The following is a 24,900-nucleotide window of genomic DNA, read 5'->3' as shown; positions in this document are numbered from 1 at the left end:
ATTGTAGAAAAAAATAAAATATCATCTATTTCGAGACTGATAGAGTAGTATATAAATGGTTACACAGCCGCGTGAAACAAAATACTAGTCTCGGCTAAACTTCAGTTCAAGGAACACTAGCAATAATTCCATGTGCAGCCAGCGGCAGGTCTCACGACTGAAACGATCGACCGCACCGAGCCGCCTTAGACCGACCGAATGGTGAGGGCAGCCGATCAGCCGTGACTAGTGACTTAGCCGTAAGCATACAACGGCCGGCACGGCGGCACCGGCCTAGTCTGCTCGCTGGCGGGCGATTTCCCCCGCAAGAAACACGGGAAAACGACCGGCATTACCCGCCCGCGCCCCAAATCATCACCGGCTCACCCGCCGAGGTCACTGGCTCCCGTGTCCTGTATCACGCCTTTACCAGGTCTGTTTGGCTAGAGGTATACTAACTCAGTTTATTTTGACTTATCATCATTTTTATGTAGCAAATTTGATCGTCCATTTTTTTTAAATCTATAAATATTAATTTTTATATTATTAAATTTATCATGAAACAAACTTTATTAGTATTGTAAATGTTCAAATATTTATAAATCTTTTTAGAAAAACGGACGGTCTAATTGCTACAGTAAATGTGATAAGTAAAAGCAAATGGATGCAGTATTTTTTTATAAAAGATATATATATCTAGTTTTGTAATGTTTGGTTAGACGATAAGTTGGATGGGATGATCACTGAAAATATTTTTGTCAGATACAGGATAAACTTATCCACGAAAATGTGCTAGATAGAGCTATTTATGTTCTGGATAGATTTTATCCATGCTGATATGGTATATTCTCATTGATTAGAGTAATTATATTTTTATCATATTTTAAATGACATTATCTCCTAAACCGTTTATCTGATTTGTGATTTGATTGTACCATTATATTCATTACAATTAAAACAATAAAATAAGATCTCATATAATTATATTTTATAAAAAACTAAATATATGACAATTGCATCATACAAAATTTTAGTTAATCCTATCAAAATTCTATCTATCTAATTATAAAAAATTATATCACCCTATTCATACTATCAAATAAGAAATTACACCACGTCATCTGACAAAACATAGATTATCATATTACATCTAACTAAATGCACTCTCAGTTAAAATAAATAACTTGTTATGTTTTTTTATATATAGTTGTTATATCAATAATATAGATCCAAATTCTATATATCATCCTTAGATTAGATAACATATCGTAGATTAGCTGTTATTCGATGCCGTATCTAGATTACTTATCATAAATACTCCGCCCCGCTGCGGCCGGCCTCGCTCGGTTGCTCCTCCGCCCCTCCCTCTCTCTCGCTTATTCATTGCGCCGCACGATCCGCGCTTAAACCCTTGCACTCCCCACCGATACACACCCGCTGCCGCAACCCGCGCCTCGCGCAGCTTCGATACACCCTCGATGGCGGAGGCGCTGGAAGCGCTGTGCCGCGCCGGGGGCTGGTCCTACGCGGCGACCTGGCGCTCCGACCGTCGCGACCCACGGTGAGCGAGGGTAGTTAGATCTACTCGCCTTTGAGCAGTCCCGCACAAGCTTGGCGCACGCCGATCCACTCCGAACTATCTGGCGTCTAGCCTACTTCTCGGGTCGGGTGCTTCGTCAATTCTTCTCTGCATGTTTTAGAAGGCCTATGCTTGGTTTGAACATCGCGGGTGGATATGGTGACAGACTACAGCCAGCATATACATTTTGCTGTTTTGTAGGCTTAGTTCCTGTTTATTTGGAAAGGTTTTGGGTTCTGCGTTTTTACTGTTGCTTCAGAAATTGTTCCTGAAACTTTACGTTGCAGTGCTTTTTTTTTCTTTCTCCTCGTGTATATATGTTTCTCCAAGAAGTGAGAGAGATTCGAATACCCATATTTGGATCAGAGAGCAACGGTTTCTGCAAAGAACGCAGTTTCCGAACTGCACATTGGGATCTCAAGCCTAAATTGCAGTTCAGTTTGGTAAAAAAAAAAATCTCCATTTTTCTTTTCTTCAGAAATGGAGACAAGAAAAAGGTTATCTGATGAACCACTTGCTAGTTTCTGTATGCTCATGTCTCTTGCGTCGGGTTAGCAGAGATAATACACATAGCTTTGCTTTCTCTCTTGCTGCTACTAGTCCCTGCATGTAGCTGTAAGCCTGCAAAGAAGCTGCGAAATTTTTTATAATAATCTGTAGCGAGCGCTGCACAGTACTCATTGTTCCTTCTTTCGTTTAAGAAAAACGCTTTTGCAAGGTAATCCATATTTTTTAAAGAGAGAACTGCGGATGCTTGCTACCAACTGAAATTCGTGCCACGATTCCATGGAAGGAGTAAACAATTAGGGATGTGTTTTTTACTTCGTCCTAGTTCCTTAGATCTTACAACTGTGCGCGCTGGATGCTGGAGTGTGGCCTGTAAAATTTGCTCCCTTTTCTCTCCTTCCTAGGCACGCGTTGTAATTCCATAATGAAATAAAAGAAAGATTATCTCCTCTTTTATCGATATCTGATTTCTGTGTGCTAGCTTAGTTCGAGCCTTCCTACTGATTAATGATACCAGGGTGATTCCTTACTGATGCTTGATTTGATATTTTAGGTTGCTTACGATTGGAGAGTGCCACTGTGAAGATGAAGCGAGAAAAGTGGTAGAGAAGATGGTTAATCAGGTCCATGTTGTTGGAGAAGGGTACGGCAAAGTTGACCTTTTTCATGCTTGATTCAATTGATCTTTTGCCAATGTTTTAGATTGATATATCTTGGTGCCTGGAAGATGTTCTTAAACTTATTATTTGAATACTGCAATCGAGAATTATTTGGTGCAGAGGTTCCTGTCAAATCATTTTGGGCAAATATATTTTTGACAATATTTGAATTTTCTCTGCTCCATTAAGGATGTGTTTACTCTCAACTACTTATTGATAATGTGTCATCTTTTGTTTCAGCCTCATAGGAAGAGCTCTAATAAGTGGGGAGTGCCAATGGATTTCTGATGATACCCCCTTCAGTTTGTCTCGGATAAGCGATGCAGATAACCTAGGCTTATTTCAGGTATAAATTTCCTATTACGTTCTTTCTTGATTAGTTTATTTCAAAACTGTAATCTTTCTATTATATATTTTACAAGCTTATTTATTAATACTACTGCAAAAGAGAGGGAAAAGAATAACTATGACCAAGAAAAAAATACCACTTTGATTCAAAGCTCCTGTATGTTGATAACGCCTTGACGCCACAGCCTGAATGCACGGTTGTTGAGTAGAAAGAACACATGTCGAAATACAAATTCACTTGTGCGTCCATTTTGTCCACATTTTTTGGTTAAGTTTTTTATTTGCAGAAAATAAGAAGTTTCCTTGTTTTAACAGAGGAAGGTTACCTTCTTGTAGGGTTATACATGGTGGCAACATCAGTTCCTGAATGAAATAAAGGTTTTTGCTATATTTCTTTTACCTTGTATTCTTTCCGTAGAATAAATATGAACAGTTCACTTTTGAACAAACTTTTAGCAGGAATCAGTTCATTTCTTAAATATTAACAAATTATCGATTAGTCACTGAAAAGGACACATCATCTGCAGACTATTGCTGTAGTACCTGTCCCGGGGCTGGGAGTGGTGCAATTCGGTTCCATGCAAAAGGTTAGTATGTTAGTTGCTTATACCCAACCTTCAGACTCATCTAATAGAAAAGACAATCCTCATTATCATGGTGCCATTGTTTTGGTTGCTAAAGAAAGTTTTCGTATGAGTTTGCCTGAAGCTACTATTTTTGGGTTCATGCCGTATCTTGAGAAAATGAACATTTGAGAATCATTTCTTGTCTGGACTGCTAAATAATTGAGTGAAGAATTTGTGTGATGCTAATTGATATATCTATTCTGTCACTAGAAATCAGCTTAAATATATTCTCTCATTATGCATAGGGCATCCAATGTTTATATATCATGAAAACTCAAATTTTCACATTTACCAGGTTTCTGAAAGCTTAGAGTTTCTGGATCAAGTTAAAGGCACATTTTTACCAACAAAAAGCGTTTCATGGCATCCTTCAACTGAAGATATTGAAAAGGATGTTTTCCAGTTCAATCCACAATTTCAACTCAATTCTCGAAGCTCTACAGAGGGTCTTGAACGTATTAAGACTGAACCAGAAAACAGGAGACTTGTCAAGAACACAGTTACCATAGATTCTCTGAACAATTTTGCAATTACTTCAAGCAATCACTCTCTGAGTTCTTCAAATGGTTTCACCTCCTATGAAAGTTGCAATCGTCTGAATCCTCATATAGTGGCCATGCCAGTGAACTCCAAGTCAATAAGTGCGATCAGAGTATTTCATAGTGTCAGCAATTTGCAGCACAATAATACTTCAGAAAGTACACAACAGATCAGAACCAGTAAAGAGCCTGGTTCTAGTTTGACAAATGCAGCCACAACTTATTCAAGTTTGAACAATCTTCCAAGAATTGAGCACGGGCTGTCATGCCCACCTAACAAGCTACGATATCACCCCCAAAGTGAAAAATCATCAAGCTTACGGGATTCATACGCATCATTCTTTTGTACGGATGGTGAGCTGGAACCCACTTTATTTGACAATGCCACTTCGTTTGTTCAAAGTTCAGTAATCCAAGATGTCGGTACTATTGGATCTACTTCTAATGCCCATGAGTTCCATGAATTACCAAATGAAATATGGGGAGAAACTGCTGCAGGGGCCATAAAACCAGTCAGAAAAGGAATCTATGAAAATAATGACTTGCTTGAAAGTACAATATTTGATCCTGTCATGCATGATTGGTGGGATGACACTGCCCTAATAGAAGGAAGCATTTCACATTGCGGTACCACTGCCACAAACTCTGTTACAGAACAGGCAAGTACTGATCAATTATCAATTGAAGAGGGGGGGTTGTTTTCAGAATCTATCTTGGAGGAACTGCTTGGCTTTGGTGGTAATGTGGGTCCAATTGTGGATAGCAATGATCCATTAGCTGCCTCTGTCTCAGGCTGCCAATTACCAAGGTACAACCTTCAAGATTCATTTTCAGTTTGCAAGGAACAAGTGCCATCATTGACAGTCCCTTCCAGTAGCTGTACATCTGAAAATGTTCCAACTGAAGCATCAAAGAGAATCCCAGTGTCACTGGGGAATTTATCTATGGATGATTGTTGCAGTTTGAACACTGCAAATTCCAAGGTCAGCCAGGTAAAGAAGCTTGAAGGAGTAAAGGTTATTAAGAAAAAAGCTAGGCCAGGAGAAAGCACACGGCCAAGACCAAAGGACCGGCAGCAGATACAAGAGCGCGTCAAGGAGCTACGTCAGATTGTCCCAAATAGTGCAAAGGTAAGTATTGACCACAATAACTTTCTCTGTGTTTAGGCTGATGGAAGCTAGTTGACTTTTACCTTGTCTTCTGCACAACAGTGTAGCATTGATGCTTTGTTGGACCGAACAATCAAGCATATGCTCTTCTTACAAAGTGTAACGAAGTATGCAGAAAAGATTAAGCAAGCTGATGAACCGAAGGTATGCCATGCTGGAGAATGCAGATAACTAAACCTTCTACAACTGAGACAGTTCATGCATGTTACCTTGCACTAACTTTGTATTCATGTGAAGATGATAAGCAAGGATAGTGGTGCTGTCTTGAATGATAACTCAAGTGGTGTTGTCTTAAAAGACGATCCAAGTGCTGGAAGCAATGGAGGTGTCACATGGGCCTATGAGGTTGCAGGGCAGACTATGGTTTGCCCAATAATTGTCGAGGATCTTTCTCCACCAGGTCAGATGCTTGTCGAGGTATGGTTCACGAATCATGAGTGACCTACATTTCTTTTCCCACATTGCAGAAATTTGAGACAATGTGCTTGCTATTTAACAGATGCTATGTGAGGAACGTGGATTTTTTCTAGAGATAGCTGACACCATACGTGGATTTGGACTGACAATCTTGAAAGGACTGATGGAACTTCGTGATGGCAAGATAATGGCTCGATTTCTTGTCGAGGTAGCGAAGATTTATTTTTTGTGGGGGGGATGTCTTTGTTTTTGGTGGGCTTCTCAGCTGACATTTAGTGTGTTGGTGGCGTTGCAGGCAAACAAGAACGTGACCAGGATGGATATATTTTTATCACTTGTTCAGTTACTGCAGCAAAATAGCCTCAATAGATCTTCTGAGCAGCTAACTAAGGTCATTAACATTGGGGTTCCATCTTTTGCGGAGCATCAGGAATCTCCTGTATCAATTCCAGTTGGCCTTGCCGGGAGGTAGCAATGACCTCAAACTGTTTGTTGACGACCAAATTTGATATGTCATTGGTCTAAAGTCTAATTGGATTATCAAGTATTTTAGTGGCCGAATTATTGTGGCTGGTTAGTTTAATTTGATTGCTAAATGAATGGGTAGAAGAATATAAATGTTCTGGTTTAATCGGTTGATGGTTAATTAAGCTTAACAATTAGTTATTTAAACCGATTGGTATGTTGATTAGGAGAAAAATGGTAGACGAATATAAATGTTCTGGTTTAATTGGTTGATGGTTAATTAAGCTTAACAATTAGTTATTTAAACCGATTGGTATGTTGATTAGGAGAAAAGGCAGGAAGAAAAGAGAGAGAAATTGGGCTGTTGCTGCAGATAATGGTTATTCAAATCATTGCCTGTTGTTGGACGGACATGCATGTAGGCAATAGGCACTAAAACATAAGGAGCTTGACGTCAGCTACAACTTTATCGCCGCACTGTCGGACTCTGTGGATTGCCTTATCAAGCTCATTCGGTACACAACCATGCATGATCCATCAGATGTAGCTATCTCGATAGGCTATGTTGTGGTCGAGCTGTGATCAAGAGCCGTGGTTGGCTATCGTAGTCAGGCGCTGCAGATTCTTGGTCGAGCTGCCATTGGTTGGGCGTCTGGTCAGATACTTGTTTAGTTGGGTTGTTGTGGTCGCGCCTGGTTGACTGCCATGAGCGCGTCTGGTCGAGTACCGTGGTTGAGGGTTGTGGATGCCGTGGTCGGGCTTTTAAGTAACTGGTCGAGTTGCCACGCCGGATCAATCTTGTTTTGCCCGATTGCCGTTAATTGAAGACTTACAATTGTCAGATCAGGGATGTGATAGGTAATGGAAAATAGAATACATATATTCGGTTGGAAGTTAGAGATAGAGATGTGATTTCTATAGCCAAACAAGAAGTTCCGTTCGGTTTTAGAAAGATTGACCGAACAGGATAGCAAGAGATTGACTTGGTTTTGGGAAGAGAGGAGTCCTAGTCGATCTAGGTTAAGTCCAAGCCGCCCCTATAAATAGTTGAGGGGGTAAAGGCCGATTGAATAACCACAATCGACACAAATCAATCTATTATCATGTTCTTTTACTTCTCCTCTCATTTACCCTACTTTTCCAACCTCCATTATTGCTGCTCTTGATCTCCATGATCTAGGGCAAGACGTCGGTCGATCGTGCCCCGACGGGGTCCCTCTCGGGTGTGATTTGCTGACGAAGATATGTCGTCACAGTGCCAGACTGGACTTTACAGGTGCTGCTTTACCAGTTTGCTCATAAATCGGTTGCTTGTTATCGTGAAAGAGCAATAGTTATCCCCGCTGTTGTACGCCCTGCGCGTGCCATTGCAGATTGCACATGAGGTGCTCAGTGTTTGGCGTGGCACGTTTTTGCGTCAACACACTTTTTGGCGACTTCGATGAAGAACGATTTGTTTGGCTTAGGTCATAGCCGAATTTGTTTTCAAGCCAATTATTTGAATTGATCTATTTTATCTCTATTGCCACCGCCACATCAGGCATATAGGCCGATTGCGCTCATCTGCGATTGTGGCTGTTCACGATCATTGCTATCTTGTCATTTGCCGCATCAGGCCTATAGGCTGATTACGCTCATCTGCGGTTCGTGATTGCTATTGTCTTGTCGTTCACTTGCGTGCGTGCTGCTGCGCTGTCTGTGCTGCTACGTGCTGCCTGTCGCACGCTGCCACGCTGTTGCGCCCTGCTGCACTATTGCGTGTTGCCACTCGCGCTGCTTGAAGATAGACTAGGGACTACCATGCACAAGCACCATACCACCCTGGAAAGTTTTCTCTTCAGCAATTAACTTGTGGATCCAAACGTTTGTGATCTTCACGTGGGGGATATTCACTGTTGTTCATCAATAGACAACTAAGCTCCGTCACACAAGGAAAATCAACATAAGGTTTCATCGTCTGCTGCTGCTCCATGCTATCCACAGGGAAATCGATTTCTGCAACCATGGTGTAATATGAACTCAGGATCAACCACAACAATATCATCACGCCATCTATTTATGCCAAGACCGAGGTACAATTTGCAAATACAGTACATGTCTCTCAAGATTATTTTGCAAATACATTAAATAGGCCTGTTGATGTTGTTGTGCCCATATTTGATGAATTTGATGCATCAGCTAGAAGTTTAGAATTACAACATATTGATAATATGCAACTGCCAATGCAAAATAATATGCATGCCTTAAATTTTAATGCTATTAGCAACATACAACATGAGCCTGCGTCTTTTGATTCATCGGCAATATTTGCGTCACCTAGTGTATTACAAACTAACATGCCGATGAACAATCATTATGCCCGAATTGAGATAGTAGGTTCGGCTAATTATTATAATCTATCATATGTTAATAATCCTAGCAGTATACAATAATAAATGGTATATCTTAATTCATCGACAATGAGTTCACTGCTTATAGTTACACAACAAGCTATGCCAATGGATGAGATGTATGATCGCAATGCTGATTATTCGGTCAATTATTTTGAACCACCATATGTTACTAGAACGGAGGTTACACATTCTACTTTTTCAGCGTCATATGCAACACCTAATACATCTAATTCGGCTCCATGTTTTACTAATGATTATAGCCGAATAAATGAAAATTCAGCAAATATGCATGTACTTCCATACAACACAGTAGCATATAGTTTGCCTCTCACTCCAACCCAAAGTTTTGGTGTTCCTTGTAGTTCATTGCTGAGAACTTATTTTAGTGTTTTCCAACAAAATACACTATATGTGCAGCCCACAACGCTATATTCATGTGATATGTCACAATCACATACTTGTACCCCAAAGCAACAAGCTGACTCCGAACCTACTTGGCTTATAGCCAAGCAAGAAATAGGGACTAAAAGTATTGCGGGCAATCTAGTGCCGGAAAAGAAGCTGAAATAGATATAATGTCTGTAGCTTTTTGGGAGAAAGTAGATGAAATTTTGAAGAAACAATTTAATTCTAATAAAGAGCCGGAACTAACCTTAGCTAAGGAACAAATGCCGACTACTGTTGAATTGTCGGCTATGCTTGAGATAAAGGAAGCTATGGTACTACCATCTGAATTTCGTGCTAAAACAATTGATGATGAAATAATGGTGTTTCGGTCATGCCCACAGCTGATGTAAATAGCGGCAGCAAATCTATGCTTAATGAATTATCTGAAGAAGATAACAACGCGATTAAAGCAGAATTGAAAGAACATCGGAATGAGCTGATTCCGTGCTATTAGAAGACAAAGCAAGGTGTCATTAAGATAAATGAGTTCTCATCCGTTGATACTCTACTAAAAGAGGTACGATTTGCAACTATGTTATCTGCTCTCCAATATGATTTTATAGTTTCGATAGATAAATATTTTGGTGATTCTATGCTTAATAATTATGTAAGATTGGGTAGAGATGTTAATGAACAATTGATAGTATGTTGCAAGAGAAATTTGAAATAGAGTTTGATAATGCAATATCTATACACAAAAGACCGTATTTTGATTATGATAATGCAATCTCATACCCGCAAGGTTTAAAATGCTAGAGCTTCCACAATTCATGGGTAAAGATAATAGAATCACTAGGGGATTCGTCGGCCAAATTATTGTGTCATATAGGAAGGCCGATAATGGTAATACATTCAAGTTAGAATTATTTCATCATCATCTTTGCTAGGCTGTATATTTATATGGATTACTTTACTTGTTCTAAACTCGGTCTACACTTGGTCACAAATAGGGTTTAAGTTTTGTGATTATTTTGTGTTTAGAGATACAAGACAGAGGTTGAAAGAATTTGAAAAGACCGATATTGATTTGGTAGAAAATAACTCTAAGATATCGGACAAGATAAGTACAAGTAAATATGTAACCGAATGGGTAGATATCAAATCTGGATCATTTATTTGTTTAGCTATGAAACCATCTCCGCAAAAGAATCGACTAAGGATGAAAAGGTATACATTCAATTTTACCAAGTGTGATCAGATTTTTGATATTTTATTACAAGAAAAACCTATTAGATTACTTGGTCATCATGTTATAAGTTCATGTGAAGAATTAGGACATCGTACATATTGCAAATGGCATAATTTGTTTACTCATACTACTAATAATTGCAATGTGTTTCACCAGCAAGTACAATTGGCTATTAATGAAGGTCGATTGAAGTTTTCAAAACATCTAGAGATAGGGGGGCATAAAGCAGATGAACAATCTCTCCCTGTAGGTATGACTAATTATGGAGATAAGCAAGTGTTGATTCAGCCAAACAGGCTGATACAACAAAAGGCAAGAAAGTCGCAATAGCTAGTAAGATTAATAATGATAGAACTAGTAAAGCTAGGAATATTGTAGGCAAAAATAAGAAGATGATTTGGATCCCTAAAGGTAGTCAAAATATTAAAGCTAAGGTTAATGTTCAAGTATCAACTGCTAGAGCTATACTAAATGCAAAGCCGAAGGTGACATTCAAACAACTTCTAGCTAAGTATGAGAGGGAGAAAGCCAGCCCGAGCGCTGCTGGTTGGTTTGATAATTTTAAGCAACCGAGAGCACCTCCAAAACATGAGTTTGATGGTCGGAATCGATGATGGAAATGTTTTCATGCAGTAACACCGTATCCTCCTTTTGGGCCACCAATGCCTGCACCGTTTGGGCCTTTTCCTATGGTATTTCCTCCTTGTTCGTTGTGGGGCTGTTATGGTTCATGAACACCACCTCCGATGCCTTTTGAGCCATTCCATCCAGGGTGGATAGCACCTAGGCCACCGGTGTTTGATGGACTATCTCATCCTAGAGAGGACTGATTTAAGCCAAGGAATTAGTCAAGTAATAGGAGAGGTAGAAATGTGGTAAAAATGGTTTATTGTATGAAGCAGCAGGCTAATTCAAGCGAGGAATCAAATCTGAAATCAAAAGAGGAAAGGCCGATTATTGAGCAACAAGAAGTGCAAAAACAGCTGGCTAATAAGGATTCGGTTGTTAACTATGGGGGACATGGTGCAACAATGAAAGTAACAGCTATGCATGGTTCAGATGTGGATAGTCTCTCACCTTCACAAAAGAGGTAATTACAAAGGTTGCACATGCAAGAATTGAGAAAAGCAAAGACTGAGGAGGTAAGAGATAATGGTCTTAGTAAAGTCAAGCCTATGTTACCCGTCAAGAAAGGTATGGAGGCCTAAGAAGATTAAAAAACCAATTATTGATAATGATGAAATGCACATGGATGAGGATTCTCCATTAATCAACGATGGTGCTCCACCTAACAAAGGTATGGATGTTATTACGGTCTTTACATTATCTTCAAAATTTTGATGGTTGATGGGTGAAAAAGACATATATAAAGGCTAATGTAGTTTATCATCGTCCTAAGAAGGAGCTAAGATGATTAATACATTGTTCATGATCATGGTTAAGATCCAAGTTTGTTTTTTTTGGCACGCAAGCTTTGCCAAAAAAAAAAAACAGGGGCATGTGTTGACGACCAAATTTGACATGCATTGGTCTAAAGTCTAATTGGATTATCAAGTATTTTAGTGACCAGATTATTGTGGTTGGTTAGTTTAATTTGATTGCCAAATGAATGTGTAGCCAAATATAAATGTTCTGGTTTAATCGGCTGATGGTTAGTTAAACTTAACAATTAGTTACTTAAGCCGATTGGTATGTTGATGAGGAGAAGGTAGGAAGAAAAGAGAGAAAAATCAGGCAGAAGGTCTACATGCTAATCAGTGCCGATTTCTACTCATTAGTAGATAATGGTTATTCAAATCATTGGTTGTTGCTGGGCTGACATAAATGTAGGCAATATGCACCAAAATAGAGGGAGCTTGACGTCAGCTACAACTTCATCAATGCACTGTCGGACTCCATGGACTGCCTCATCAAGCTCATCCGATACACCACCATGCGTGATCCATCAGGTGCAGCTGTCTCGATAGGCTATGTTGTAGTCGAGCTGTGATCAAGAGCCATGGTCAGCTATCGTAGTCGGACGCTGCAGATTCCATGGTTAGGCTACCATTGGTCGGATACCCGTCTAGTTTGGTTGCTGTGGTCACGCCTGGTTGACCACCGTGAGCGCGTCTGGTCAGGTGCCGTGGTCGAGGGTTGTGGATGCCGTGGTTGGGCTTCCGAGTAACTGGTTGGGCTGCCACACCGGGTCAATCTTATTTTGCTTGACTGCCGGTAATTGAAGACTTACAATCGTCAGACTAGGGACGTGATAGGTAATGGAAAATAGAATACATGTGTTCGGTTGGAAGTTACAGATAGAGATGTGATTTCTATAGCCAAACAAGAAGTTCTCTTCGATTTTGGAAAGATTGACCGAACAAGATAGCAAGAGATCGACTTAGTTTCAGGAAGAGAGAAGTCCTAGTCGATCTAGGCTAAGTCCAAGCCGTCCCTATAAATAGTTGAGGGGGTGAAGGCCGATTGAGTAACCACAATAGACACAAATCAATCTATTATCATGTTCTTTTACTTTTCCTCTTGTTTACCCTACTTTTCTAACCTCCATTTCTGCTGCTCTTGATCTCTATGATCCAGGGCAAAGTGCCGACCGACCGTTCCCCGACGAGGTCCTTCCTGGGTGCAATTTGCTGACGAAGATCCGTCACTGCAGTGCCAGACTTGGGCTTCGCAGGTACTACTCACCGGGTTAGTTATCCTTTGCCGATTTGCTCGTAAATCGGTGGCTTGTTGTCACGAAAGTGCAATAGTTATCCCCGTTGCTATACGCCCTACGCATGCCGTTGCGGATTGCACACGAGGTGTTCAATGTTTGGCGTAGCATATTTTCGCGTCAACACTGTTTGAATAGACCATTTAGGAGAATCTTAACTGACAACATTTGGAGTGCTGATTAGTGCTTGATGGTGACCGTCAAGTGTTGATAGAAATGACATTTTTCAAGGATGTAGCGAGTGGACATTGCGGTGTGAAGAACTTCAAGGATGTAACAATTTGAGGAATATTGATGTTGTCGCTTGTAATGGCACTGGTCTGACTGTATGTTGGTTACTTTGTGCGTAGTCATGATTGATTGTTTCCTGACGTACAAAAAAAAAAAGTGGAGAATTGAGCTATCTTATCTAGATTTCTATGCATTCAAGTGTCACAAAATATAATGCATGCTTGTTTAATGCAAGAATGGGAGAGTTTCAAGTGCCAAAGCTTGTTTTATCTTTCGCTGGCTATTATTTTTGGCGCCAACGTTGGCAAAACGTGGGCGATCAAATTGGCGCTTGGATTTTGTTGACACCGTTGCTTAGCTACATTTTCGTGTGCTTACCCTGGGCACAAGCCAAACAGGCCTTAAATTTGTACTGACCTGATCATTATCAACCCATTGTCTGGTGCCTGTTGAACACCTGATCTGCAGCTTGAAATATAGCAGGTAGAAGTAGAACCATCAGGTCCTATTTTGCAGCAACACCTGGCATGCTTCAGGCTTGCGCTCATTCATACAGCCTGAACATGAAAAGGCTGTGAACTCTAATTTCTTTGAAGTGATCCAAAGGACCATAAGTGAAACGTCCTGATGTCTTAAACTTTATTATACCAATTATTGAATTAGTCACTAGTAGAATACATATTTTATAACATGTAGACATACAGTCATATAATAAAAAGAGTGGTGAAATAAATCCATAAAACTAATTGTACACAAAGGATTCCACTAAGACTCACGAACAATCATGTCCATACCACCAGAGGGCACAACATAGGACATGTCATTCCACAGACAACTCGGGTGGTGCGGACGCGACCAAGACTTAAATGTCAGCCTCACCGTCGGCGTCGGTGAAGTTTGGATCCTCCTTTGAAATCATAAGCAAGGGTGAGTACAAATATACTCAGCAAGTCCCAACCCTTTTCCACATCAAAGGGGTATGCATATGGTATTGACAAGGGTAAGATTATAAACTTAGTTTTACAGAAATGCTAAGTTTACACATGCAAGAATTTATTTTTATAAGACAGGTTTTGTGAAAAATATATCATCATTATTAAATGAAGGAGGTGCGGCTATGGTGGAAGGTCACCAGGGCCCAGTTTTAATGTTATCGGACACCCTATCCATAGCAACCCACAGTATACTGTCGAATCTATTTCCAAAAATGGGCACATCCTGTCCACTCACACTCCAAGAAAACACACACAACCTATGTTAGTTGTGGTGATCGAACCATAGTTTGTCCATAATCATGGACACAACTATTCGAATAGTTTTACACTTTGCAGAGTAATACACTTTACCCACAAGTTAGGTTTAGAACATATCACTGTCGTGTCAGTGCGACTCAACAAAGCTATTACCCCTATAGCATCATCCCACTTATCACCTACGAAAACTAATCAGGGGTTCCTAACCTTCAACTAGGCCTCTAACTAGATCGATAAGCCTACATCTGCTTACACCTGCTACATGGTTTTCCATTGCACTCTGCCTTTAAACGACTAGTAGACTAGCTGGTAGGATTTAGACTAAGTCCTGCCACATATAGTATCGAGTGGCTATATTGTGAAGACTTTGTAAGATATCACACCAACTCAGTCATTAACCGAATCAAGGAAAATATCTCCACAATAAGCCTATCACATAGGCATCACTTAGCTCCCAAGACGTTCCCAGCGGGAGCCCTAACTTGTCTCAGCTTTAAGAGGTTTTCTTTTGTTATTAGACATATGGTAACTCTTTCCATCCCGATAACCCACACATCACCAAAGCTCCATATTTTACACGGTTCACAAAAAATTAATTATGGTAAGTATGAAATAACAGTGAATACACAACCTAAGCATACTAGTAACAAGGGATTCGTCTTAGCGTAATTAATATTGTCGAGATAGTAATTATAGGGTTATCAAGGTTATATTCAGAATGATAACAATCATGTTGGCTAATCTGCAATAGAACATAACTAGATCAACAATATGCCGATAAATAATACTCATGTAATTATTTGGTGGAAAAAGGGCTGCTACGGTTATGGTGATAACACTGGGTACAATATGATCAATGAGGGAAAACGGATTAAGACTTGCCTCCGTGAAGTCCTCGAGGGGTTCTGCTCGAAGTCTTGCGCTCCTGACTCCTCTTCCTCGAACGCTCCAGTCTCTTAAAGCGCATCATACAACAAATAAAATAAATACACATAATCACAAAAGTTTAGATAAAAAAATTATGAAACCAAGAGAAACAGATATGTCTTGAATTTAGATGAATATTAGTAATAGAATTATCGAAATCGGAGTTGAAACAGATGAGAAACGAGCTTTTAAAAATTAAATTTGAGAAAAAAAAATACTATTCATAGTTGGAGAGGAGAGGGCAAGGAAGTCGTTAGCGCATTGAATGCGGAAAACGGTGACTTTAGGACAACACGATGAGAGGGAGAAGAGAGCGGGGTGACATGGGTCCTGCGCATCACTGAGGGATAGGAGAGCAGGTAAGCGTGTGGCTAGCGAGCTGACGTGTGTGGCGTTGAGCCAGGGTGGTGCATCATAGCCCAGGTGCGCGGAAGAGTGGAGAGGGGGGTGACGTCGGGCCGACTGGGCCATGTGATTGGACTGCACCGAAGAGAAAGAGGAGACGCGACCCGAGAAGAAATAAAAGAAAAGGAATTGATTGGGATAAATTTGAATAGATTTATTTGAATTTGGATTTGGATGTGAAGCACTGACTTTTGGGATGTATTTGAATTCAAAATATTTGAATTAATTTGGATTTCACTGAATTAAATCTAAGAAATAGATTTGAATTTGAGAGATATTCAAATTCAAATCTTCACTCAAAGAGCTATAAAAACAATTAAATCAAAGTGCATATAATAATCTTTTTGTAGAGTTTAATTTAGAAATTAATTTGGTACTCTTTGGAATACTTAGCCAAAATAATAAATTTAAATATACACATACATGTGTGTATATATATTCAAATATATATTATCTTGTTTTTATGTTGTTTTATATAATTACATTTTTTAATGAGTAAATTTCTATAATCTAAATACTAAAACTTGGAATGTTACAGATACCACATTGTGGTATCAAATAATATTGTAACTTGAGATTGAAAATTGCTACAAGATACTTGAGCTGTACATATTTTTTCATGAAGATGAGACTATGAGCAGTCGGCTAGTGCGACTATTAATCATATCAAATAATGGTAATCAAATCAAAACACAAATTAGCCGTTGGTATAACTCACCACCGATCAAACCCTGGCTCGTGGCCACGTAAAGGTCATATAGTGGACTCCAAGCTCAAATTGTGTCCCATCACAAGCAGCATGCTTCAGATAGCCTTTCTTTAAATCAATGATGATATCCTGGGACCCCATAGGTTCCCAGGATATTCATATTTGGACTTTTTACTGTTTATCGAGGTTGGCTAGAGTTGAGAGCGACGTTGGCCGATAGGGAAAACACAGAGAGATGGTCTGCAGAGTTTTGGGGTGCTGAGAGTGAGCATGGGGTGCAAGGGAGGGATCTCTGTGCTCGACTTGGCTGGTGAGGTGCCATTAGCGGTCGACGACGGGGGCAGAGGCTGGTGGCCATGGTGGCTCGACGACGGCTCGGGAAAGAGGGGGAGGGGTTAGGCAGAGGGGAGAGGGAGGTGAAGGGTGGTCAGGTGAAGCTCACCACGGGGCCTAATTGGCTAGCGGCGGTCTTTGGTGATAGATCGATAGCGGTTGTTGTCAGAGGGAAAAATAGTTAGAGACTGGGGGGGGGGGGGAGAGGAAGAAGACCACCTTTGGTTCGGTTTGGCTTCGGTGGAGTGAGGCAGGAGTTCATGCAAGACCTTTTATAGGCAAGAGGGATAGCCACGACAATAGTCAGCAATCATGACGGATGTCTCGCTGTGGCATACGGCGAGGCTGCCGTCAACTTGCACCGGTGGTTGAGGTGTCATTGAGTGCGCGTGCAAGCATATAGAAAGCGAGAGAGAAGCGGAAGGGGAGGCAAGACGAAGGACATTACGTGGCTCGATCTGCGCAGGCACTGTACACTTGTCGGCAACTCCTGTGCGTGGCGACCTCGCAGAGAGAGGAGGGGAGATAGGGCGGCGGAGGCGGCACGACGATTTGCCACGACAATAGGCGTTATCAGGAACTCGGGCGCGCAGAGACAGGGGAAGGAGAAGAAGGGGGGTAGCGTTGGGTTGGGCCAGTTAGGCCAAAGAGCGGAAAGGGGGAGAAGGCTCAGCACAGGAAGAAAGAAAGAGGTGAATCAAGCTTTGGCCTACAACTGTTCAAAGGAGGAAAACTTGAATTCGATCTTTGAGTTTGTTTTGCGACTTGTTTTCTTTTAATTTATAGAGGTGTTACAATAAATAAGGGACAAGAGTACAATCAAATAAAAATCAACCGAAAACAGTCATATATCAGGAGATGTCTCCAAACCTGTCCGTCCAAACGTACAAAATTGCCTGAATGGTGATGGCAGTCAACGTCTGGGAATCGGTCCAGAGTTTGACCGGGAGTAGTCTCAAGGAATGGATCTCCTCGAGAGCCCACCGTTTGGGGACGAAATGGGGTTTCTTTTCGCTGGCCCTTCTTGACTCTATCAAACAGACGTGGCTGACAACTTTGGCTGGCAGAAGAAAAGGAGGCGTCGGATTCTAGATACGAGGACTGGCCGGTTGACTCGAACAGACGAAGGAAAGGATTCGATCAAGAGCGCACGACAGTTGGCCGACGATCTACTCCGTGTCAGTGTTTCGGGGGTTGAAATCTCGAAATGACGAGGACGCTCACACGAACACGGAACGCGTCGTCCGCCTTGTGCCGCGCTCCTTGCGGAGGTTAGGGATGGTAATGAATCCGATGGGTATGGCCCTGGACGGATTTTACGTGCGGTGGGGGTGGATGCGGGTGTAAATCTGTGTTCATGGATTTGACGGGTCAAGATTTGATATTGTGCGAGTTGAGGACAGGTTTAAATTTTGATTTGTGGGTGTCCACCAGAAACCCAAAACAAAACAGTCAATCCACTCTAAATATCAACCAAACGGCTCATTCTCCACTCAATCCGACTGCGAGCACCACCCATACCATCCAATCGGACTATCACGCTCCCTCCTGGCTCTCTCTCCTTTATTTCATCCTCACTCCCTCCCTAGCTCTCTCTCCTCGCTTGCTCCCCCTCCCATTTTCCCTCAGTCGAGCCGCACGTCAAGTCAAGTAGAACATCGCTGCCCACTAGATCCAACATGCCGCCACGAAAATCTATCATGCCTTTCCCAGATCCCATGCACTTGAGCCCCAAGAAACAGGGGCAAAGTTGCATTAAGCGTCTTCGAGCTCATCTCACCTTGTTCCCCACCGAGCCGAGCACGCTGTCACCATCTTCCCCAAGTCCGATGGCTTCCCCATCACCTCACCAATGCACCATCACCTCCAAGCTCTCTCTGTCCAATTCCTCACCGCCATCGGCCGTGTCACCCCTCCGTCGGTCCGCCCTTCCGTATCACCCCTTTGCTCTTCCGCGCTCGACGCCGCCACATCCTCTGTGCCCGGTTGCACCGGCCCTGGCGCCACCCTCCACCCTTTCGCCCCTCCATCCGGCAGCGCTGCCACTGCCCGGTCGCCCTTCCGCCCCCTCCACTATTCGTCCGTCCCCTCAGCTCCTCCTCTGATAAGACCCGATGGGTCACCACCAGGTTCGGATGCGGGGGTATGATTCAATCCAATTAGCAATTCAGGTGCAGATCGGATTTTAACTTTTAGGTTTTATGGCGGATGAGTTTTGGCTAAACCCGCACCTGATTCGATTCGTTGCCATCCCTACTGCAGGTGCGGTACCGTGTCTATGCTTCGGTCGGACCAAGTTACGTGCAGTGCACACGGCGAGGACGGGGCCAACGGCAACAGTAGCCTTAGCTTGTGCACGCCCGGCCGGCCAAAACCGGCGTAGGGGCAAGCAAAACGCTGTGCGCGCGGCGCTTCCGGGTCGCACACTTGCACGCGCACATCGTCGCGTGTGACCGAACCAAGGGCACCGCGCCGTGGCACCGCGCCCTACACCTCGCGTTGTAACTGATGTGCCGGACGTGCGCAGGCGCCAGGGGGTTGCTGTGCGGCATGTTCGTGCTAGCGCGAGCGCCAGGGCGATGACGCCGCCTGGCGAACTTGTGATCGTACCGGCCGGTGCACTTGGTCGGTACACGGCCAGGTTGCAACCAATCCAATCAAAACAGGCCGAAACGTGAGGCCGGCCCACGAGAGCCCAAAAACCCCTTTCCTCCTTCCATCTTTGACCCGATCCCCTTGTCAATGTCGTGTTTCCTTCCCCATGAGCTGATGCGCCCTCCCTCTCTCGCTCATCTCCTGCTCTTCCCCTCTCGCTCTTTCTTCTCTTCCGCCGTCTCACCCCGTCCCTCTCGTCGCCTCGTTAATTGATTTTTCGCCCCCATCTTTGAACCAACAGCAGCTCCCACCCCACCGATCGATCCCGCCCCTATAAATCCCGCCACCGCAACGCAGCCGCCGCAGCAGATCGCACGCACCCACACAGCTCGCTGCTCCCGTGTTCTGTTCTCCCGTCGGCCGGGGCGGAAGGGGTCGCGAGACAGGACGAGAGGAGGCAATTGGGGATTATTCAGGGGCCCGGGGATGGCGAAGCTGTACGTGCAGGCGTTCCCGTCCACGGATCTGAACAAGAACACGGAGTGGTTCATGTACCCGGGCGTGTGGACCACCTACATCCTCATCCTCTTCTTCTCCTGGCTCCTCGTCCTCTCCGTCTTCGGATGCACCCCCGGCACGGCGTGGACCGTCGTCAACCTCTTCCACTTCGCGGTAACCGCCCTCTTCCCGTCGCTTCCTCGCCTTCCGCCTCTGTGTGCGCGTGCGGGTTCCCCGTTTGCTGCTAAAATCGTGGCGGGTGGGGTGACTTCGTGGATCTGAACTCCTCGAGAGGCTGTGACGGATGCCTCGGTCGGCTCAGCTGTGGCTTGCGTGGAAGGCGTTAGTGCGGCCGTCCCTTGTAGCTGATGTGTGTACGGTATTTGCTGATGTATGCCCCTTTAAGCTAGTTTCGTGGTCCCTAGATTGACTAATGGATGGATGAGGACGTCAACATACATGAGTGTAGTTTAGGTGCATCCACCTGGCGGAATTGCGTCAAACAGTTGTGTGTATAGGTGAACATCGGTGTACCTCTGGCATCAAGTTATGTAGGTTTGGTTAGTTGCTTATGTGAATTTCAGGGCGATCCGGCATGCAAATTTAGTTATGTTTAGAGTGGTGAGCCTGCAGTCAAAAGCGGAAACCAAAATTTTTGTTGCCATTAATTGTGTGAACGGCTTTGGTGGTATCCCAAACCTGCTCATGGTCAATATCTGGTCCAAATTGGTTTTTAAAATGTGGTTGCCTCAGATGATTAATTTCTCATATAAAGTTAATTTAGATTAAATTGCAATTTGATCTCATTGGGACTCTACTTCGTTAGCCTACAGGTGTTTTAAATGCTCCATATCTTCATATAAAGTAAAGCAATGGGCTTGTATTAGGTACTCTTTATTAGTGGGTACAGGGTTTGGTCTCTTGAATTTTGCTGCACTATCTGTTAAACTTTTCTCTATGTGACTTCCTCAAATAACACTTGCTGCCTGGAATGTTTTCCCATTGGATCCTATTTTTCAGATCACATACCACTTTTTCCATTGGAAGAAAGGAACACCTTTTGCTGATGACCAGGGAATGTACAATAGATTGACTTGGTGGGAACAAATGGACAATGGAAAACAGCTTACTCGTAACAGGAAGTTTCTCATCGTCGTTCCTGTAGTGTTGTAAGTACTTTCTGTTATATTCTTCCATTTGATTGTCATTCTTTATGGGTATGTTTAGGAGAAATACTATGTATAGATACACCCAAAATATTTGTTGATGTGGATCACAATATCACTATAGATATTTGAACCTGCTAAATGCCGATTCCTATACGATAAGATTTTCTTTCATGAATAATGAATGGCAAGTTTCATTTCTTTCAAGTGTACTAAATAATGCATAGGCCTTCTGTTTTTTTGTAGTCTAATCTATGTTCATTTTTTTCACTATTTCACATATATTGAATTGCTTGTACACTTCTGTGATGTAGTTGTTCTCATGATGATTAACTTAATAATAGGAGTATTCCATAATCCCTTTTAGCATATTGATGTGAGGCAGTTGAGCTTGTACTTTAGTGCTGAATAAATATGCTCTCTTTTAGTGCATTACATGCTTTTTTGGCCTGTAATTACTGCACTTGTATGCTATTTCTCAATCTATTCTATGATTGGTCGATTGCTACTATTATTTCACGGAAACTGTAATATGTTTGGACCCATACAAAAAAAAAGCATCTTCTGTTGAATTTATAATGATATCTTATATTTCAGATATGTAATTGATTCCAATATTGTGGGAAATGTCACTGTATTGCTTTGTAGATCTACTGCCATTGGGGCCATTTCTTTTGCACATATCCATCTTTTAATTAACAAAATCTGTTACCAAGAGGCATGTAGGGAGTTTTACAGCCCTGATAAGTAGAATGTCTTGCCATCCTTGTGTAGGTACGACAGTAGAAAAAAGGTAGTCAGCCACCCCACATAGTAGTGAATATATGGGCTAGCTGACCGGTTATATGGAAAGTAGGAGGGCACCAGTTCTCTCAGGTGGCCTACTAGACTTGTTTTAAGAGCATTAGTGTAGAAATAAATGGATGGGAAAATTTGCTGAGTGTAAGGTATGACCTGTTTACAGATGTAACTGATATCGTAGTTTTAAAGCCATGAAATGAAAACGTGACCGCCAACTTGATCCTCTCCGGAATGATCTTGTCAAAGAAAAATTGAGATATCTTTGCCCTTTGGAGGGCAAAATATGCTTTATAGAGCTTTCTTTAGTGTCAGGATGAATTCCTGTGACAATATTGAGCTTACCTTTTTGTTCTCGGTAGCTTTGTATGATAACTTCAGCTGAGATCTTGTGAATTCTCTTTTGCATTACTGCGGCTACATGATGTTTTGGACAAGGTCCGGTCAAACTTGTGAAACTTTGACCATCAATAGTATTTAGTTTCAAAACATGAAAACTATATGTGTGGATTTGTCTTTAAAAGTACTTTCATAATATCATAAACTTATTGGATTATATAAATATATTCTAGTTAAAAATAGTGGTCAAAGATACGCATCGAAGACAGTGCTATCAAGTATTTTTTACTGGAGGGAGTATTTCACAAAAAAGGCTAAGTGCAATTTGTCCCCTTAATGGTCTCAGTTGTTTGACACAAGTACGCTATTGAGTCATGATTTACGCACACAGCATGGAAGGCTGGAAGTTTCATTGCCTTTTGCTCAATGCTCACAGATGACAATCATGATTTCCACACCTATTTGATGGCACTATGTACTTTTAGGGAATATTGCCCCTGCTTGCTGTTAAGAGGAAAATGACCATCTTAAATGAATTAGGAGCTAAGATTAAATGATAATGGAAGAGTGTAAGCAGTCAAACGTTGACTTTGTGTAGCAGCCATACTTTCTGTTGAAGGCCCAGTTGGCGATTTCGTTTCTTTTTTTAAATTTACTCCTTCGACTGATCTTCTCTGTTGTATCAGTCTTCCGTTCGATTTGGGAAAAGTTGCCTTTTGATTCTAATAATGGTTCTAAGCTGGTTTCGTAAGTTTTTTTTTTACGCGAGTTGGCTCCGTGAGTTGCTGCTATGTCAATTCTACCTGCCTTTTTCAATTATAGTTTTAACTTCTAGAAGAGCCAGCCAGTACTCTGGGACATCTCACTGGACCTACAGCATCAATGCACCCATCTTTTCTTTCACTGTCAAGAAAGTAACAAACTGCACTGATAAAAATTTATGTGTAGCATTAGCATCAAGTGGTAGTTGGCCATCTTAGAATAAGCATTATGATTAATGAAATGACTTGGGAGATAAAACCTTGATTATTGCCATGTGGGTGGTGGGACACCTTTTCTAGTTGCAACACATAAACATTAGAATTTGTCTGCGATAATGTTTACAATTCAATGCTTACCTGCATTTCCATAGCATAATGGTGTTCATGATAGTGCAATGCTGCAGTAGTTTAGACTGATATTTGTCACTTGTAGACATTACTAACTGTACATGATCTTGAGTGTGTTATATAACTGTAGAGCAATTAATATAGACTGATCGTTCATGGGACTTTGCATTTTCCTGCTGCTAATCTTTTCAGGCACTACATCAGGTTCACATGGCATATAGTAAACATACATGCTAGATTATAGCTAATCCTAAAATGTAAACGTTACTGCTGTTCATGCCTGATTCATTAATATTCTTATGGTAATCGCAAGTGACATGTAATGCAGGATCACCCTTTGTTGTTCATGTTGTCCACTGTGATATTTCAGCTGGGTTCTTTTTTAACCCAGTAACTTTTACTAACTGCACCTTTGTTTTTCTTTTCACATTTCCTTGACAGATATCTGATAGCTTTGCACACCACCGACTACCAACAACCTATGCTCTTCCTCAATACCCTTGCAGTTTGCGTGCTTGTGGTTGCCAAACTACCGAATATGCATAAGGTCCGGATTTTTGGAATAAATGCTGGGAACTAAGCATAAGCATCCTTCAGCAGACATCTACCTATATGCTTTTCATAATGGACTGTGTTTCTCACCTAGTGCTCACTTGCGCTCATCAGAGTACCAGCGAGTAGTGTTTAAAAGTTGTTAGCAGATGGGCCATGTCGCCTTGGTCGTTGTATAGAGAGATGCTCAGAGGCTGGAGATATTGCTGCTGTACATCTGATGTGCACGAATTCTGTAGACTCTTAAATGTTGCTATATGCTTTGAGCTTTGTTACGAGCATCTGTCAGTTGCTACATGTACAGCCGCGTTCTTGCAGAGCAATATTTGTCAGGTACCATGATTCAATATAGCAACACAGTGCTGGCTGTGTCTATCGACAGGTGATAATGAATAGTGTAGGCAAAATTATTACAAACAGTTCTGAACAGGCCGGCAGAGATGTGATTTTTGGATAATGGAAAACCATTTGATCGATGGCCGGACACTGGCACAAACCAAACAGATGAGTTATCGTTGGTTCCAAATCGTGTGGCATGCTTGTAGGCTGGGGTAGCAAGCTTACCAATTACTAGCAGCAAGTCTTACCAGTTACCAGAGCAAGTCAGCTTCCTTCCGGATGAAGTCAAAAACAATCTTAATGTGAACAGGCGTAGTCTAGGCCGTTTCCGTCGCCTGGTGGACGAACTAGAAATGAAAGACATCCACCTGCACGGTCGCATCTACATCTGGAGTAACGAGCATGAACGGCCGACGCTAGAGATTAGAGAAGCTGGATCGGGCGATGGGCACCGTAGACTGGGAACTGCTATTCCCTAACTACCTCTTTCAAGCTCTCTCCCCCGATGTGTAAAATTCCAAGCAGAGGTTCCATTTCGAGACGATCTGGCCAAAGCTGCCTGGATACATCAAAGCGGCAGCACGTGGATGGCGTTGTGCGGACGACATCTTGGAGC

The 24,900-nt window shown here is 42.1% G+C and overlaps 2 protein-coding genes across 4 annotated transcripts; both read left to right on the top strand.

Moving 5' to 3' along the window:
- Nucleotides 1-1,311: 1,311 nt before the first annotated feature.
- On the top strand, nt 1,312-7,731 carry LOC133921559 (uncharacterized). 3 transcript variants are annotated; one of them, XM_062366488.1, is made up of 11 exons: nt 1,312-1,540; nt 2,619-2,708; nt 2,965-3,070; nt 3,409-3,450; nt 3,600-3,659; nt 3,994-5,367; nt 5,449-5,550; nt 5,644-5,823; nt 5,906-6,031; nt 6,119-6,291; nt 7,469-7,731. In XM_062366488.1, the coding sequence occupies exons 1-11, from the start codon at nt 1,458-1,460 to the stop codon at nt 7,515-7,517; spliced, it is 2,385 nt and encodes a 794-aa protein (XP_062222472.1). In that variant the 5' UTR covers nt 1,312-1,457; the 3' UTR covers nt 7,518-7,731. The 3 variants fall into 3 exon arrangements, with proteins under 3 accessions (XP_062222472.1, XP_062222473.1, XP_062222474.1); XM_062366489.1 differs by lacking the exon at nt 7,469-7,731 and having other exon boundaries at nt 1,313-1,540; nt 6,119-6,454; XM_062366490.1 differs by lacking the exons at nt 1,312-1,540; nt 2,619-2,708 and having other exon boundaries at nt 3,388-3,450; nt 7,469-7,728.
- An 11,906-nt stretch (nt 7,732-19,637) lies between these two features.
- Nucleotides 19,638-24,242, top strand: LOC133921558 (uncharacterized). Its single transcript, XM_062366487.1, has 3 exons — nt 19,638-20,155; nt 21,002-21,150; nt 23,835-24,242. Exons 1-3 carry the CDS (start codon nt 19,970-19,972, stop codon nt 23,971-23,973), a joined length of 474 nt encoding a protein of 157 aa, XP_062222471.1. The 5' UTR covers nt 19,638-19,969; the 3' UTR covers nt 23,974-24,242.
- Nucleotides 24,243-24,900: the final 658 nt, after the last annotated feature.

This window comes from Phragmites australis, chromosome 6 (assembly GCF_958298935.1).
Source record: "Phragmites australis chromosome 6, lpPhrAust1.1, whole genome shotgun sequence".
NCBI classification, from domain to species: Eukaryota; Viridiplantae; Streptophyta; class Magnoliopsida; order Poales; family Poaceae; genus Phragmites; species Phragmites australis.
This window is presented reverse-complemented; position numbering and strand designations above follow the sequence as displayed.

Excerpts from the sequence above, each read along its gene's own strand:
- LOC133921558 (XM_062366487.1), top strand. The coding sequence starts at position 19,970 with ATGGCGAAGCTGTACGTGCAGGCGTTCCCGTCCACGGATCTGAACAAG. Across the intron at positions 20,156-21,001 it reads TCAACCTCTTCCACTTCGCG|ATCACATACCACTTTTTCCA; the intron begins GTAACCGCCCTC and ends CCTATTTTTCAG. Across the intron at positions 21,151-23,834 it reads ATCGTCGTTCCTGTAGTGTT|ATATCTGATAGCTTTGCACA; the intron begins GTAAGTACTTTC and ends TTTCCTTGACAG.
- LOC133921559 (XM_062366488.1), top strand. The coding sequence starts at position 1,458 with ATGGCGGAGGCGCTGGAAGCGCTGTGCCGCGCCGGGGGCTGGTCCTAC. Across the intron at positions 5,368-5,448 it reads TTGTCCCAAATAGTGCAAAG|TGTAGCATTGATGCTTTGTT; the intron begins GTAAGTATTGAC and ends TCTGCACAACAG. Across the intron at positions 6,032-6,118 it reads TGGCTCGATTTCTTGTCGAG|GCAAACAAGAACGTGACCAG; the intron begins GTAGCGAAGATT and ends GTGGCGTTGCAG.